The following is a 17,591-nucleotide window of genomic DNA, read 5'->3' on the forward strand; positions in this document are numbered from 1 at the left end:
CTGATGGCCCTAGATACCTCAACAGGGACCATATGACATGAGACCACTTAAGGAGAATTCCTAGCCAGATTTTGTTTGAGTCTAGTGGCCCCACCTCCCAAAAACTTCTGATGACAGTAATTGCAGTGTTTTTCTTTTATCCCTATTAATTGGAGTGCCGTGCAACCATGCAATGTCACCCGTAGTGCGCCTGGGTGGTCTCTGCTCCCCCTGCCTCTGGCTCTGACGTCTATCACGGTCCGCCATAATTGGACTTGTTTACTGTTGCATGAATAAAAGACAATTCATTAGTCACTGAAGCACATCAATTCTTCTAGTTTGAGAGCACTAAAACGAGTATATAGCTATTTAGTATTTTTCCCCTAACCCTCATATTTTTCTCATATTTAAAAACAAAATTTTAAAATATTTTTCAAATAAATATTGGCCTAGCACAACAAAACCGAAATGATATGCAATGGGCAGCAATTAAAAAACATGTAGAATTTACTTTTATATTTTTCATTAATTTTAAAACAAAAACCTCATATTTTCCCTTATTTTTTCCTTTTTTTTAAATTTCTAATTAATTTTCATAATTTCTGAAAATTAAAATAATTAATTATTTGCAGAAAAATATTTTCGACACTGTGAGGCCGTAGATTGGCTGATGATGTCTAATATATATTTAATTGATCACCATACAATGTACATAACCCCTATTATTTTTAGATTTTTGTTGTAGAAAAATCAAAATTTTGAAGCAGAAAAATAAAAAAATAATATATATACAAAAAAAAAATTCCGACATCGTGAGGTTGTAGATCGGCTTCCGGTATCTAACATATATTAATTACATCACAAACAAACAAGTATTGATTATGCTTCTTTCAAAAAAACATTTTTGGAGAAAATGGTTTTACCTGAAATGGTGGAAAAGCTTCACAAATATGCTAAGAAGGTTGAATGTTGTGTTCTCCAAGTGCTTCTGGCGTAGATGCGGCGATGATTCGAAGTCCGGTACAAAAATCAGCAAAGAGAAGTGGAAGGATGAAGAACAAAGGAGCAAACAACACAATAGAGCAGAGCTTGTTAGTCTCGGTCGAAAGAGTTTCTACCTTTTATATAAAGCACTTTTGCAAAGACTCTCGATATCTAGTGAGATTTTACTTTTGTCTCGAGATATCGCGAGATGGTTGATATTTCGATCGAGTTTTTGTATTTTTTTTATTCGAACCACTGTTTCGTTTCGGACAGGTCGAGATATTTGAAATTCTCCAGATCTCGACCTTGTTTTAATGGGGTAGGGTAGTGGGGAATATTGGAATATATTCAAATCAGGCCATATGAATTAGGTTAAATTTGAATCACTTCCCAAATTAGGGAAAATCACCTTGCATATGATCTTCTAGAAGGGGAGTGATGCAGGTTCATCGTAGAAATAGGCTTATTTCTTTAGAAATAGGCCTAGTGTTGGGTTTTATACATGTTGGGCCTTTGTTCCCAAGGGTTTTCTATATATTAGGCCACTTTAATGAGCCTAAATTAGGGGTACATAGGTTGCATACGGGATTAGCCCAATACTTAATTTATTTTTATGTTTTTTTAATTGAACCGGTTCAAATTGGTTGCATCCAATTGGTTCAATTTGAGTGATCATGTGATTTGGTTAAGTGTTCATGTGATGTAAGTTGGGCTGGATTAGGACTCTATAAGTCCAACCATGTTTTTAGTCTATTTCTTTTAGTATTTTAGTTTCCTAGTTAGTTTAAGTTACCTAATAGGTTAAGGATTGGGTTAGGCCTTTCCTTTTAGTATAGAAGTCTAATTTTGAGTCTTTTATATAAGGTTTTAAGGGGGCCAAGTATTGAACACGAATTTTGATTAATAAAAACTCAGCTTTATGCTTGCTGCCTTTGCTCCATCTTGAGTGTGCCTTGTGAGTAATATCAAGGTGAAGGGATTGGTGGATCTCCAATCGACTCCTTGCATCGTGAAGATCGGGAGGGCTGCTACTTATCTCTTTGCATCTTGTAGATCGGAAGACCCCATTGTTCATCTTCAAAGCTGCTGCCGTTGAAGATCTCTTCAAATCTAGTAAGTTTGAATCTGAACTTTGTTTAAACCTTCTTCTTCTCACTCTTACCCTAACTAGGATTCCTCCATAACTTCAAATCTGTCCATTAGTTTCAAACCAAACTTTCAGCATACATCCCTTACATCATTATTGACACTCAATCCAAGTTTCATCAAACCCCCACCACCCTAAACCTTAGAATCCCCTACTCCTACCTCCATTAGGAATTGTCTCCAATAACCTTATCTTGCTGTCCAACTCTTCTAACCTACTTCCATTCACTCAAACATCATAAAACCTATACCATTAGACTTCCCTACACCCGCCTATCATTACCATATAAGACAACCCTAACCTAAACCTAACTTAACCTTAATTTTGACCTAAAATTCAATTCTGCCCAAAATTGCAGAATTTCAAAACTCATCCAAACCCTAACCTTTTTATACCATAATAGCCCTCTAGACCTGCCCAGTAATACCCTATAAACCCCTTTCTCAATATCCAACCCTAACCCTAGTTTTGCCCTAAATTAGTAAACCCTAATCCAATCGGCCAGCCCTTGTGTGTGACCCCATTACCCTGGCTCCTACTGGGATTACTCCTACCTAGGACTACATTAAATTGGTATCAGAGCTATGGCGGAGGGAATCTCCAACCAAGCCTCCAAAGACCCACCTCCATTCGTTTTTAAGACCCGAGTTCGTTTACCCAATGGGAGCACAACCATATTAATTATTGATGAGAGGCGACGTAACAACATTATTTCACAATCCGTGGTGGATATGTTATCCCAGTCAAGAGAGATTTGCATCATGCCTACAGGTCGAGTCTTTGTTGAATTTGAGTGTTCCTAATACTCTGACGGTTCTTGGTGTAAGCCGGTACCATCTCTAAGGAGCGTTATTGTAGTAGGTTGTAATTGGTTGGATGAGCGACAAAGTTGGATTGACCCTAAAAATAACTCGTGTGTCCTACCTGATCGACACCGTCTATACCATTTGTTTACTCTAAAAGGGTTACAACCAAAGGTGACCACATCGACTGTACAGCCACAGGGACTGCCGAACATGTCAATTCAAACGCAAGTGGCATCGACTGCGTTTGAAGTTTCACCAATGGCAGATGTACCAACAGAAGAGTCTACTGAGGCAGTTTGTGTTGAAGAGATTCAAGAATCGATAGCTAAAGAAATTCAAGTAGACCAAGCTGCACCAGTAGTTTAGATCATAATTGAGAAGCTCGGCCATGAAATTGATGTGGATGTCCAAAAGACAATTGTAGAAGATTCTATTGAAGAGGTATACATTGAAGTGAACAAAGTAGACAAAGCTGAAACAGTAGAAGATGAAAAGTTGATTGGGAGCATTCCAAAGGAAAACAATGATCTTCAAGTTGCTGTTCTTGAAGAGGTGGAGCTTGTGTCTCATGCATTATATGAGAAGGTTGCTAACACTGAAGGCTCTATGGACGAGACATTGACAGTTGCTGTTGATTCAAAGAAAGAACACATAGAGTTTGTTATGCAACCATGGTTCTTCGAAGAGCAAGCTCCACTCATTGAAGACTTTATCCCCAATTTTCCTGCTCATCGGAATTTTGTTTGGGGATGGTCAAAGTTGCTGATCAGATGTTGATTCCCCCCCATCACTGCAAAATTCGAGGACGGATTTTTTCAAGTTGGGGAGAGTTGATGCAGGTTCATCATAGAAATTGGCTTATTTCTTTAGAAATAGGCTTAGGGTTGGGTTATATACATGTTGGGCCTTGTTCCCAAGGATTTTCTATGTATTAGGTCACTTTAATGAGCCTAAACTAGGGGTACATAGGTTGCATACGGGATTAGCCCAATACTTAGTTTATTTTTATTCTTTTTTAATTGAATCGGTTCAAATTGGTTGCATCCAATTGGTTCAATTTAAGTGATCATGTGACTTGGTTAGGTGGTCATGTGACAACTTAAGTGGTCATGTGACAACTTAAGTGGTCATGTGATGTAAGTTGGGCTGGATTAGGACTCTATAAGTCCAGCCATGTTTTTAGTCTATTTCTTTTAGTATTTTAGTTTCCTAGTTAGTTTAAGTTACCTAATAGGGTAAGGATTGGGTTAGGCCTTTCCTTTTTAGTATAGAAGTCTAATTTTGAGTATTTTATAGAAGGTTGTAAGGGGGCCAAGTACTGAACACGAATTTTGATTAATAAAAACTCAGCTTTATGTTTGCTGCCTTTGTTGCTGCCTTTGCTCTATCGTGAGTGTGCCTTGTGAGTAATATCAAGGTTGCCTTGTGAGTAATATCAAGGTGAAGGGATTGGTGGATCTCCAATCAACTCCTTGCATCGTGAAGATCGGGAGGGCTGCTACTTATCTCCTTGCATCTTGTAGATCGGGAGACCCCATTGTTCATCTTCAAAGCTGCTGCCATTGAAGATCTCTTCAAATCCAGTAAGTTGAATCTGAACTTTGTTTAAACCTTCTTCTCACTCCTACCCTAACTAGGATTCCTCCGTAACTTCAAATCTGTCCATTAGTTTCAAACCAAACTTTCAGCATACATCCCTTGCATCATTATTGACACTCGATCCAAGTTTCATCAAACCCCCACCACCCTAAACCCTAGAATCCCCTACTCCTACCTTCATTAGGAATTGTCTCCAATAACCTTATCTTGCTGTCCAACTCATCTAACCTACTTCCATTCACTCAAACATCATAAAACCTATACCATTAGACTTCCCTACACCTGCCTATCTTTACCATATAAGACAACCCTAACCTAAATCTAACTTAACCCTAATTTTGACCTAAAATTCAATTCTGCTCAAACTTGCAAAATTTCAAAACTCATCCAAATCCTAACCTTTTTATACCATAATAGCCCTCTAGACCTGCCCGTTAATACCCTATAAACCCCTTTCTCAATATCCAACCCTAACCCTAGTTTTGCCCTAAATTAGTAAACCCTAACCCAATCGGCCAGCCCTTGTGTGTGACCCCATTACCCTGGCTCCTAGTGAGATTACTCCTACCTAGGACTACATTAGGGAGATCCAAGTTGCAGGTTTGGGAGGTTTGTACTTGTTAATGGCAGTAAACTGAAATAAAACCTTCAAACTTGAAGAACAACAATAGAGGATGCAATAAAGTAACCAAACGATCCACCCGGGCTTCCCACCGTAAGGTGTCAATCGGATCAAACACCGATTCCTTCGGCCATGATCAAACACAAGATTAAAATCTTCAATGGAGAAGAAGAGCAGCAAAAAGCTTTTCATTAATCAAAAGTCGTGTCCAATGCTTGCTCGCCCTTGCAACCTTATATAAAAGATTAAAAAATAGACTCCTACACTGAAAAAGAAAGGCCTAACCCAATCCTTAACTAATGAGGTAACTTAAATTGACTGGGAAGGTGAAATAACAAAGGAGACAGACTTAATACAGGACTGGACTTACAGAATACAAATCCAGCCCCCCTAAAACACTTACTTGCAACTTAAATGAATTCGGATCCTCTCTAATGAGGTACGTATCCAATGAGTGCCCAATGAGCATCCAACGCCTGGACTACCTGGGCATGCACCTGGATATGTGCCTGCACGTCAGCCCAGCCATTGGATGGCCCATTGGGCTCTCCAACTCATTGAAGAGGATCCCGACTCCAACTTAAATTGAACCACGTAGAACCGGTTCAATTGAACTAATCCAAAACAACTTAAAAATAAACTAAGTAAAGAAATAAACTAACTAATCCCGTATGCAACCTTATTACCCATATTTTAGGGCCATAAAAGTGGCCTATCGCATTGAAAACCCATGGGGATCAAAGGCCCAACATGTATACAACCCAACTCTAGACTTATTCCTAAGCAAAGAAGCCCAGTTTGGTGATAAATCTGCATCAGATAGGCAACCTAAATCCAGAACCTTAGGTTTAAAGGGGTTGTATCAAGGTAGATTGATCCAACTTAAGGGACTGCAGGTTACGTCAGAACATAGTCGAAACAGGAAATAAAAGGAACACGAGAAGAAGAATAAAGAAAGAGGAAGGAACAGAAGAGTGAAGGAAGGAGGTTCACCGAAGAAAACTGTACCTGAAGGAATGGAAAAGAGAGATTTAAGCATGAATAGAAGGAAGAAGAAAAAGGAAGCACTCGACCAACCTGGTCATGCAACTTCACGACCGGGAAGTAAACCCAGCTCAAATTTGCATTCCATTATTCTACTGACTAAGTCATTGGGTTACAAGCATATATATAAAAAGAAATGACACCCAAGAATGAAGCTCTGAAGTTGACTCAAACAAGGAAACTAAACCTCAATCCAATCTGCTACGTATCTAACCCAAAATAAAATGGAATAAAATAAAATAAAAGATTACAAATTTAACCCAAATTAATGCCTAAATATCCTACTCGAGCAAAACCAGATTTGTACCATGTTCGTCTCGATCTGGGCCTCCAAACGAGTCCATGGCGGTCCAAGAGAGCGTTACTGCATCATTTCACCTCACTGATTATTCCTTCTCTTGTATTTCTTTTTGTTTTCCCATTGTTGAATCCATCTTTGGTGGTTGTTGTTATTGGAGGGCTGTTGGGGGATTCTTGCGATGATGGATGAATTAGAATATGTGAACCTACATGTGGATGAGCTTCTATAGGTAAGGAAATTGTTGGAGATATTTTCTAGAAAGAACATAAATAATTAGAGGATTTAAGCACTTAAAGTTTAGTTGAAGGATTAGGGTTTTGATGGTGAATATAAACTGAAACTAGGGTTCGTCAGGTATCCTAATTTGAAAATAGTTGCTCGGGTTGAAGAGTTTAAATAGTTGTTGGATGGAGAGAAGTACAGTTTCAGAATTGTAATGATTGAAATAGGCATCTTGGTATGTAACTTAAAGCATATAAGGAATTAACAAGACGGCTAAGGAGGAGTAAAGAGAAGCTAGTCAGATCCTACATTGGGGTAGGTGATTGAAGTATGGCCAGACTTTTAAGGGTTGTGAAGGGTTAATTTTCAGTTATAGAGAAAAGAGTTCAGTTTGTCGGCTATAATTAGAGAACTATTGTTGACGGTTGCAATTAGAATTTGGGAACAGGTTGAGATACTCCTAACAAGTAATAACTGAAGAAAAGAAAATTCCATGGAATTAACAGGTTCAGGTTCAGAAAGATGAAGCATTAGCTTATAACACCACCAGGTATAAGAGAGCAGGCAGATAAGTGATGAGCGAGAGAAAAGAGGAAAAAAATGTATTAAATCCAGCTTGTTATCTAGTTGTGGTCCGGCTTTTTCCCTCTTAATGTGTTCTAGTTGGGGCTCTTCCCATTCTTTTCAGCAGGCCCTTGCCTTCCCTGGTGTAAAGCCTGGGTCTCGTAATTGGTTGTGCTTGTTTGTTCTCCCCCCCCCCCCCCCCCTTTCTTTCTCCTTTGGTAATGAACTTTTTTATTCATAAAAAAAACCCAGTTTGTTGAATGGTTAATTAGATTAGCTTCCCAAGGGACCAAAATGAAGGCATTGTGAAATTAATTGGCCTGAAAAATTGTGATATCAAGAATAGTGATGATGTGACGCTATTTGATATGGATTTTGGTTCAAAACACTGCAGCCCATGGAAATTTATGACTTTGTAGGTTTCTTCTGCATCATAATTGGCTTAATTATGAAACACTAATGATGTATTTCCATTCTTCTATTATTATTATTTTTTAATTTTAGCAAATTTGTGGTATGTTTATTTAAATGTAGACAAATAGCTTGCAATGACATTGATGGAGTTTAGCCATATTAGGGACTTTCATTTGCTTTTATTTGTGGACTCCTGTGGTGGCAGCCAAGTGAGCTGTTACGGGAACTGATCCTACATGGTCATCTATATCTGGCCACCCATGGTCATGCAGTTAGGTTTCATTAGCTTTCCCACTCCACACTTGACTCATCTGGTAACTTTCATCCAATTTCCTGTTGCCATGTGGTGGAATAAAGCTTTCAAAAAGTTTGAAAAAGAAAAGAACCTTGAGAAACATTTTGCCAGCAGAACAGAGAAGTCCAATACATACTGGGCCATGGAATTTGATACGTCGCTTATTCTAATGGGTAGCTCATCTACCCTGGTCAGGATGGCCCCACCCTCTTGTGCTGATATGCTACCTTGTGGGAAAGGCTTTTTTGACTGCTCATGAAGGATAGAATTTCCCTTTTTATTTAGCAGCATATATAATTAAATATTTATATATAAAACATCTCTTCTATTGTGTTAGTTAAATGTCAGGCAGGTAAAAAAATTGTTTCAGAATTATGCAATTAATTGCTAGAAGCCTAGAAGAGGAACTTGTTAAGCAATATAAGACTTGAATTAGTATATAGTGTAGGTTAAAACAGTTTGCAAAAGCTGGCTCTGGAGATTGTGGATGTGCTTCTTTAGATGTTCTTTTTAATGTAACCTTTCTAATTTTCTAAAACAAGTTTCATTCATTACTTTTTACTTGGCTTTCTTCATAGGATGATTATGGTAAGTGCTGTAAAATGGGTGGATGATGTCATTCCTGATGCACCTTACGCCATCACTGAGGATTTCATGAACAAGCTTTTTAACGAGTACAACATAGATTACATTATTCATGGAGATGACCCTTGCCTTCTTCCTGATGGTACCGATGCTTATGCTCTTGCCAAGAAGGCTGGTCGCTATAAGCAGATTAAGCGAACTGAAGGAGTGTCAAGCACTGACATTGTTGGTATCAATCCTGTCTTGCTTGCTTGCAAAATCGTTTTTGTTCAGGGTTTAGTGAGGAATATTAGATTGAGGTTTTCTAAGATGCTGGTTTTGAGGTACTAGGACTGATAATATTATTTGAAGAAAATATTTATAACAAATACGCTGCTAAGCTTAAAGATATCATCTAATATCATCCCCTTTTTCGTGATTTGGCATTTCTGAAGGAAAGTTCAGCAAACTTTTTAGAGACTTCAAATTTGATGAGGCTTGCCTTAACCATGGGAGTCAGATTTGAAGTTTGTGAGTCTTGCTCCTTGGTACTAAGTTGTAATTTTGTAAACTTCAATGTGAACAGGTCGTATGCTTCTCTGTGTGAGAGAAAGGTCAGTTAATGACAGCCATAATCATTCTTCCTTGCAAAGGCAATTCAGCCATGGACACAGCCAAAAATTTGAAGATGGTGGATCTGGTGGGACTCAAATATCTCATTTCTTACCAACTTCTCGTAGGATTGTTCAGTTCTCGAATGGAAAGGTACTCACATATGTTCAATGTGATCTGATTCCTAGAAGTCAAGGTAAAAGAAATTTTTGGTAATCATGCTGATATCCATAGTTAAGAGAAAATTGTTCCCTGGTTTCTTTCCCTTTGATGTTTTTCCTGATAAATGGAAACTGAAACTGAAATACTAAAAATGCTCGCCTTCCCCCCCCCCCCCTTCCCCGGCCAAAATATGAAAAATGAAAGACGAAAAGATTACATGATCCAAATGAGTGCATTGAGTTTAGTAATATCTAATACATATTTGAATGTTAAATTGAAACATTTTCAAATATAATTACACACCAGAGCTTTGTGTGGTCTAGGACACTACATTTTTCTCCAATAAACAGTTTTTGTGAAGAAAGTATCTTTCATTTATCTACAGATAGACGATAGCTTCTCCTCACTCTTCATGCTTTTCCCGTATCTATTATCGTATCTTTTCTATGAAGATTTTGCGTTGAGTAAAAGTTGTCTGCATCAAATCTTGACATTCATGCATGATGATTGTCTCGGTGGGTTTAAAGCTTCTGTGATACTTCTTGCATACTTTTACATCTAGTTCATATCCATCCAAATCTTCCATGTTACGACCTCTTTCTAGTGACAAGTATAGTTCTATAACTCATTTCATTTCGCCATTTCAATCATACCGAGATGACCCAAATATCGAAATTTTGCCAAAATCTCGTCGAAATGGTGTAAATTTTCTCAAGATGTTTCAATTGGTCGTTTCGGTGGACAAACGGCAATAGTAAGATCCGATACTTCGTGGGAACCTTTTTTAGGCTAAATAAACATATGTGAACCTTCTGCCTTTATTATTGGAAGAAATATTTCTGACAACATCCTTCTTTGCATTGAAATAGTCCATGGTTTTGATAGAAAATCCCATTTTCCGGCTGTCCTCATGAAAATAGACATCCACAAAGCCTTTGACTCCCTCAGATCGGACTTCATTTCCAATATCTTGCTCAAGATGTTTTTCCCCCACTCTTTGTCCATTGGATTCATTCTTGCATCTTTTCCCCCGGCTTCTCAGTCTTGGTCAATGGTAGCCCCACCGGTTACTTCTCTTCCTCTATGGATATCAGGCAAGGCAGTCTCCTCTCCCCCTCATCTTTTCCCTGGCCCTAGAGGTCCTCTCCCGCAACATCCAGTCCACTCCGGATCATCTCCTCAATTCCCCTTTCCCGAAATACAAGGACCTCAATGGTGGAGGACTAGTTAGGAGGTGAAGAATATCAGAGTTGCAGGGGAGAGAAGTGATGCAGAGGAAATATCTTCTCGTAAATGGGTTATAGAGATCTACAAGTGAATAGGGCATAGCCCAGTTCAGCCAAGGTATCCGCTCGAAAAACCCTTTGTTTTCAAGGCTGCCCGGGACTTCAAAGATTTGGCGCCTATTTTGAATTTTGAATTTTAGTGCAATTTTTGAATTTTGAATTTTGAATTTTGAATTTTGAATTTTGAATTTTGAATTTTGAATTTTGACGCACTGATGTAAATCACAAGTCCATATGTACCCGCAGGAACAAGCCCAAATCCAGCCCAAGAAGGTTGTGGGATTTGACTGTTGTGAGAGTCAGCCTGGTCTGATGATGTGGCAAGTTTTGCTGGTTCGATGGAGCATCACCTAAGGCTGCCCCAGCCTAGAGAGAAGCATGAAGAAGATAAGAGACCAAGGCAGAAAAAAAGAAGTTATTGTTCACACAAACAGTACCAGAGTTACTGTTCACGTGAATAGTGATTTGGGGGTACATATCATAGTTGTCACGTCGTCACGGTGATCCAAGTCGGTGGAGGGGTGTCATGTCGACATATCGACATCTCGCCCGCCATGGCGATCATATCGACCATGTTTTATTTTTTATTTTCTCTATTTTTAATGTCATTTAGTATGCTATAGTATATACCCTATAACATCAAACATTAACATGAAAGTGTACTACTAGTCTACTATGGTTTAATTCATGAAAGTGTAATATCCATTAGTGTATATGAAATCATGGATTATCAAATAATTGATAGCAATAGTCTTACTGACAATAAAGTTGAAAAATCATGAGAGTTGAGATATGATTCATATGAAAGTGACTCAAAAGTAACAAAATAAAAAAACAATTACAAGAACGTAATTTATATTGTGTGAATAAAGCTAACAAACAACCCATCTAGATAAAAAACAAATTGCTGATGTGAATATGTGATTGCGTATTAGTCAATAGTGTATTAGTGATTTTTGTTTGATGCTTTTTTAATTTTTTTTATGTTAAGGAAAAAGCATTAAAATAAAAAATGGTTAAAGAAATTATTGTTAAAAAATTAAGTTTTATAATTTGAAACAACCTTGTCGCCCGATACAGCCATATGTCGTGGTATGGCGTCCATGGCAGCGCCATGGCGACGACATGGAGGCCATATCGGTCGATATTCTTACATCATCCATATCGGTGGTCAATATGCCCACTTCTCCAGCGATATGACGCCATGGTGCCGCATATCGACGCCATGACAACTATGGTACATATGGACAATTTTGTTCCTATTTTTGTTTAGCTATGTTAGTTTACCTTGTTTCTATTTTCCAGTTTGGTTGTAATAGGAGATTAGATAGTTTCTAAATTCAGTTGGGTAAATTACATGACACCCCTTGAAAATCGAACGATACTAAATTCACCCCCTCTTATTTGAAAATACTCTCCCGCCCCCCTGTATTAGAGCACTATATTACCATAGTTGTCATGGCGTCGCCATGGCGTCCTGGTGCTGGGGGAAAGGGCATATCGAGGTCCGCCATGATATATGTATAAATATCGAGCGATATGGCTTCCATCGCGTTGCCATAGACGCCATACCACGATATATGGGTATGTCGACCGATATTTGAACATTTAATGTATTAAAGTCAGGTTTATATATATATATTTTTTAAAAACAATTTAATAACTTAGATACTTTTTCGTTAATGTGTATTGGAGGTGTAACTTTTCAAGTTACACTTGCAATACACATTATCATAAAACTTAAAAATATTAAACATAATAACTTATACCCTAATGGGGGGAAATAGAAATCGCCAAAGGGAAAATTGAGAGGAGAGTAAATCGAGAGGAGAGGGATCGTGACTCCGACAACGGTAACTTCCTCGCTTCCTGCAACTCTCGAGTCTCGGCAGCCTTCGAAGTTCAAATTTCTCCAGCAACCTCCAGGACTCCAACTCTTCAAGTAAGTAAATTTTTATTTTTTTTTTTAATTTGGTTCATCTTCCTCCTCCCAGGCAGACCTCTTCTTCTTCTTCTTAACTTCTTCTTCTTCAGTTCTTCTCCTCCCAGCCTCCGGTAGTGATTACAGCCAGTAGTATTGTTTTTTTTTTTTTTCTCTTGCCTTGCACAGCCACATTTACACACACAAAGACAGGGAGAGAGTCGAGAGACAGAGGGGGGAGGGATTTATTCCAGTTAGTGCTGTAACCATAGTCCTCTTGGTTTTTTTCTTTTTTCTTCTTCTTGCCTTGCAACTAGCTTGCTTACAGTCGCAGACCTTGGGACTTCTTGCCTTGCAGTTGCAGGCTTCCACATAGAGAGAGAATGTATTTTTTTGTTTGTTCTTCTTGCCCTGCACAGTGCACACATACACACAGTGTCACACATAGAGACAGGGAGAGAGTCGAGAGACAGAAAGGGGGAGGGATTTATTACAGCCGAACTATCTCTCTTTTTTTTTTTTTCCTTCTTCTTGCCTTGCGATTGCGGGGTTGCACGATCCATGAGAGAAGGTGTTTGTTTTTTATTTTTCTTCTTCTTACCTTGCACACAGGCACACAGCCACGGCCCACACATACACGTTACACTTACACACACACAGAGACGGGAGAGAGTCGAGAGACAAGGGGGAGGGATTTAATAGTTATTACAGCCAGTAATCCATCACTATTCACTATTCACTGATTTAATAGTTATTACACTTTCATGAATTAAACCATAGTATATTAGTAGTACACTTTCATGTTGATTTTTTGATGTTATAGGATATATATTATAGCATACTAAATGACATTAAAAATAGAGAAAATAAAAAATAAAACATGGTCGACATGGCATTCGATATATTGACGTGACACCCCTCCACCGACTTGGATCGACGTGACGCCGTGACAACTATGTATATTACAACTTAGTCCCCACCGTTAGTTTTATGCGGTTAACTTATAAAGTCAGCAAGTTAAATATATTTAAATCCCTAAACTACCCTTGACCAGTGTAGAGTTAATTTTTTACCCTCGGATCTAAAAACCCCAAAATCCATCCTCTTCTTCACATGACCGGCTACTCAATCTCAAGTAGAAGAGTCGTCGGAGAGTGGGCGCCGAATGCCAAATAGTCAACATGCGGACAAACTATTGAAAGTCCAAACCATAAATGGGGTTTTTAGTTTTATCAGATGCGCAATTGCCAATTGGGCTACGGGCATCGTTGAACTATCCATTAACCCTAACTTCAATGGAAATCCTCTCTCCCTCTCTCTCTCTCGTTCTCTGAGACTCTCTGTCTCTCTCTCTCTTCCCCTTCAAGTCTACGAGTCCAATCCATCGAAGAGGAAGAGATCAGAAAGTATAATGGGGAAGCTTCTTTGCGATACGACGACGATTGCCGAGACTTTCCAAGCTTCACCATCGTTCCTCCCTTGGAAAGATCCGACCTCAACAGCTTCTTTTGATACCTCCAAAGATTCCGATCTCTTGGAGACAAACACCTGGGACACCGTCAGTGGTTTAGATGATCAGTAAAAGCGCTACTTGCAAAGGCTTCCTGCCAAGGGAGTTCTTTGGAAACAACTAGAGACAGATTCTTCCCCTGAAAGATCCATCATTTTCCGCCTACCGCATGGAGGAGACGTTGAAGCCGACGGAAACTGCCTTTTCACGGCGTCCCAGAAGGCCATGGGATCTGCCGTCGATGCTAGAGATCTCAGGCATCGGACTGTCTCAAGGTTTCTGGAAGATCTCGGATCAGACGGCTTAAATCTGGAAGATCTCATGGCAGCCATGTGTTGCTGTTGATGTTGGAGTTGGATCTAGGCTTGAATCTGCTGAACCTGTGAAGGGCTGAGTTGATTTAGCCCTATTGATGAACTTGATTGCTTGAGACTGGTCGTGTGAAAAGGGGGTCTAGAGTCAGTTGCAGACAAAGACAGAGAGGGTGAGAGAGTAGAGAGATTTGGGTATCTAAAGTGCATTTTCTACAAACGTTGGGTATCTCAATTGTCATTGTTTATCTTATTTTGGTTGAGGTTAAAATTGTCTTTTCAGTTTTTGGATTGTTTTAAGTTAACACCGTTCTCTAGAGAGGGACTAATTTAGTCCTAGATTGGTAGGAGACCTACTAGGAGCCAGACAACTAGGACCTATAGAATTGCTGGTTCGATGGAGGCAGCATTGAGGTTTTAGGTCAAATTTAGGGTTAGGGTTAGGGTAATGGGGATGAGTCTTATATGGTAAAGCTAGGCAGTTTTAGGGGAGTCTAATGAACTAGGTTTTATTGGTTTTGGATGAGTAGTAGTTTAGATTTAATTGGGCAGCAACTAGGGTTAGGGTTTTGGGAAATAGGGAAGTGATGGAATCTAGGGTTTAGAGGTGGAGTTAGGGCAAGGGCTTTAGGTCGAGTGTGGGTAGGGTGGAGGGGAATATATGCTGAAAGTTACAGTTAAACCAGATGGATAAATCTGGAGTTATGGAGGTTTCCTAGTAGAAGTAGGAGAGAGGGGTAAAACTGTAATTTCAGACAATCGGCTGGGTGGATGGTGCTGAAATTTGAATCGAGTCTCTCTTAGGGTTTGAGGAAGATTCATTCAAATTTTTAGTAGGTTCTAACGGATAGATTTGGCTGGGCAGAATTCTCACGAAAATCACCTTGCATGTGACCTTCTAGAAGGGAAGAAGAATAGTTGCAGGTTTTAGGGTTCTAATGGATCTATGGTATTAATGGTGGTGAGGAAAGTAGTAATGATTGGTATTGACAATGGGGATTGATGGGGCCGGGTTTAGAGGATTAGGAGAAGGGTGATTGCTGAAACTATAAAGTAGTTACTTGAACACTGATCTTCAATTGCAGCAGCTTTGAAGATGAACAATGGGGTCTCCCAATCTACAAGATGCAAGGAGATAAGTAGCAGCCCTCCTGATCTTCACGATGAAAGGAGTCTATTGAAGATCCACCATCCCTTCATCTTGATATTACTCAAAAGGCAACCTCACGATCATAGTTTAAGATCTCGCGATATATCGGTATCTCGGGCTTGTCGAGATGGCCGAAATATACCGAAATATCCGAAATATGGTGTTTTTTCTGCCATATTTCGGCAGTCCATCTCGGTGGGTTTTTGGCCATATTAAGGCATGATACTTCATGTACACCCTTATTTAAGCCAAATAAACACATTTAAACCTTCATATTGCAAAAAAATGAACTCAAAGTGGTGTTTTGGGTATGCACTCTTGATCGACAGTATACGGTCGCCGACCCTGATGTATAAGTAGTTAAATACACATTGTTTAAGTACTAAAAGACATAAAAAGAAATTTAAACAAAGTAATGAAACAAAAATAAAGTCAAATGTAGCCTTTAGTTTAAACTCATAAAGTCAGAAGTGCATAAGTCATAACTCATAAGCTCCTTAATAGTCAATAGTTCAATACTCAATACACTTCTACGAAATTTACCGAAATATATCGAAATCTACCAAAATATGGTACTCAATACATTGTATTTCTATGAAATTTACCGAAATATACCGAAATTTCTACGAAATTTGAACTTTTTTCATTTCGGAAGCCCATCTCGTCTCGGTGGCGATGTATCGCGAAATTTTGAACCATGCTCTCGATGGAACAAAGGCAGCAAGCATAAAGCTGAGTTTTTATTAATCAAATTCGTATCCTATGCTGGCCTCCCTTACAAACTTATATAGAAGACTCAAAAATACTTGGGCACTAAAAAATGAAAGGCCTAATCCTATCCTTAACCTATTAGGTAACCTTTTTTTTTTTTTTTTTTGGGTGAATAAAGAATTCATTACCAAGGAAAGAAAGAAAACAGGGGCCCCCAAAGGGGGTTACAAAAGCCCACGGCTAAACCAAACTTCCGCTAGAGGCAGTTGAAGAAGAGAAAGAAACATTAGGGACACCCCAGGAGACAACAATAAGTCTGTTCCTTGGGGTGTCATTACAAAAAGAAACATTAGGGACACCCCAGGAGACAACAATAAGTCTGTTCCTTGGGGTGTCATTACAAAAAGAATAGGAGGCTGACAATAATTTGGAGGAGATTTCAAAGGAAATGGAATCCCAAATCTGTTGATAAGAACGAGAATTGGAGGTCCATTTCCTGATATTTCGCTCCATCCATATGTGGTTTGGAGCAGCACAGAAAGCCATCTTCCCAACAGTGTCGCAAATAGTGGACCCTCCGAAGGTCATGTCAACCCAAATCCATTCTCTAGGGAAAGTAAGAATTCTTCTTTGAGCAGGCCAGCACTTGGACAGAATACCTTTCGGATGGCTCGGAGGTAGGGCACTCAAAGAACAGTGATCGAGTCTTCAAAGTTGTTCCAGCAAAGCGCAAGCGGTTGGAACTTGGATGTGACGCCTGCAAAGGAAAGCTTGAATAGGAAGACAGTTGTTGAAGACTCTCCAAGCGGTGAAGCGAGTGGCGAGAATGTGATGCTTGAACCAAAGGAGCTTCCTCCAACCAGCCATCGAGCCTTTGAAGCGGATAAGGTTCCAAGCAGCCTTAGAAGAGAAGTTCGAGAGATCCATCTGCTGTCCAGAGACACAATCACCCCTGGAAGGGGGCCTTCTTTGGATGGTCGAAGATTATCCCAAAGAAGAGAGAGAGGCTGAGAAGAGGTTGTGGGAGGGGCCCGTCATTGTGTGATGAATAATGTCCGCAACAAGCGCCATCCTATGAAGACATGAAGCATAAATCATCCTAGCCGTGACGGATGCAAAAGAATCCCTCTAGGGTGCCAGTGGTCCAACCAAAGGGAGGTGGAGAGGCCATCTCCAATATGGGATTGGATGAAAGGAAGGACTAACTGACGGTACTCCAGGATCTTGCACCAAACCCAGGAAGCATCAGAAGAGGCAAAAGCAGTCCAGATGGAGTCTTGTCGAAGAAGACCCGAATAAATCCAGTCAACCCAAATGCTCTTCTGCTTTGAAGATCTTCCAGATCAGCTTGATAATACCAGCCTTGTTGACTTCTTTGATTCTTCTA

At 39.4% G+C, this 17,591-nt stretch overlaps 1 protein-coding gene across 1 annotated transcript in view; it reads left to right on the plus strand.

The window, feature by feature from the left end:
* Positions 1-17,591, plus strand: part of LOC122651911 (ethanolamine-phosphate cytidylyltransferase) — a 101,067-nt gene that overhangs the window by 26,010 nt on the left and 57,466 nt on the right. Inside the window, exons 2-3 of the mRNA XM_043845482.1 lie at positions 8,556-8,791; positions 9,128-9,306. Of these exons, the coding sequence (XP_043701417.1) occupies positions 8,556-8,791; positions 9,128-9,306 (415 nt within the window). The remainder of the gene's footprint in view (positions 1-8,555; positions 8,792-9,127; positions 9,307-17,591) is intronic.

This window comes from Telopea speciosissima, chromosome 2 (assembly GCF_018873765.1).
Source record: "Telopea speciosissima isolate NSW1024214 ecotype Mountain lineage chromosome 2, Tspe_v1, whole genome shotgun sequence".
Lineage (NCBI taxonomy): Eukaryota > Viridiplantae > Streptophyta > Magnoliopsida > Proteales > Proteaceae > Telopea > Telopea speciosissima.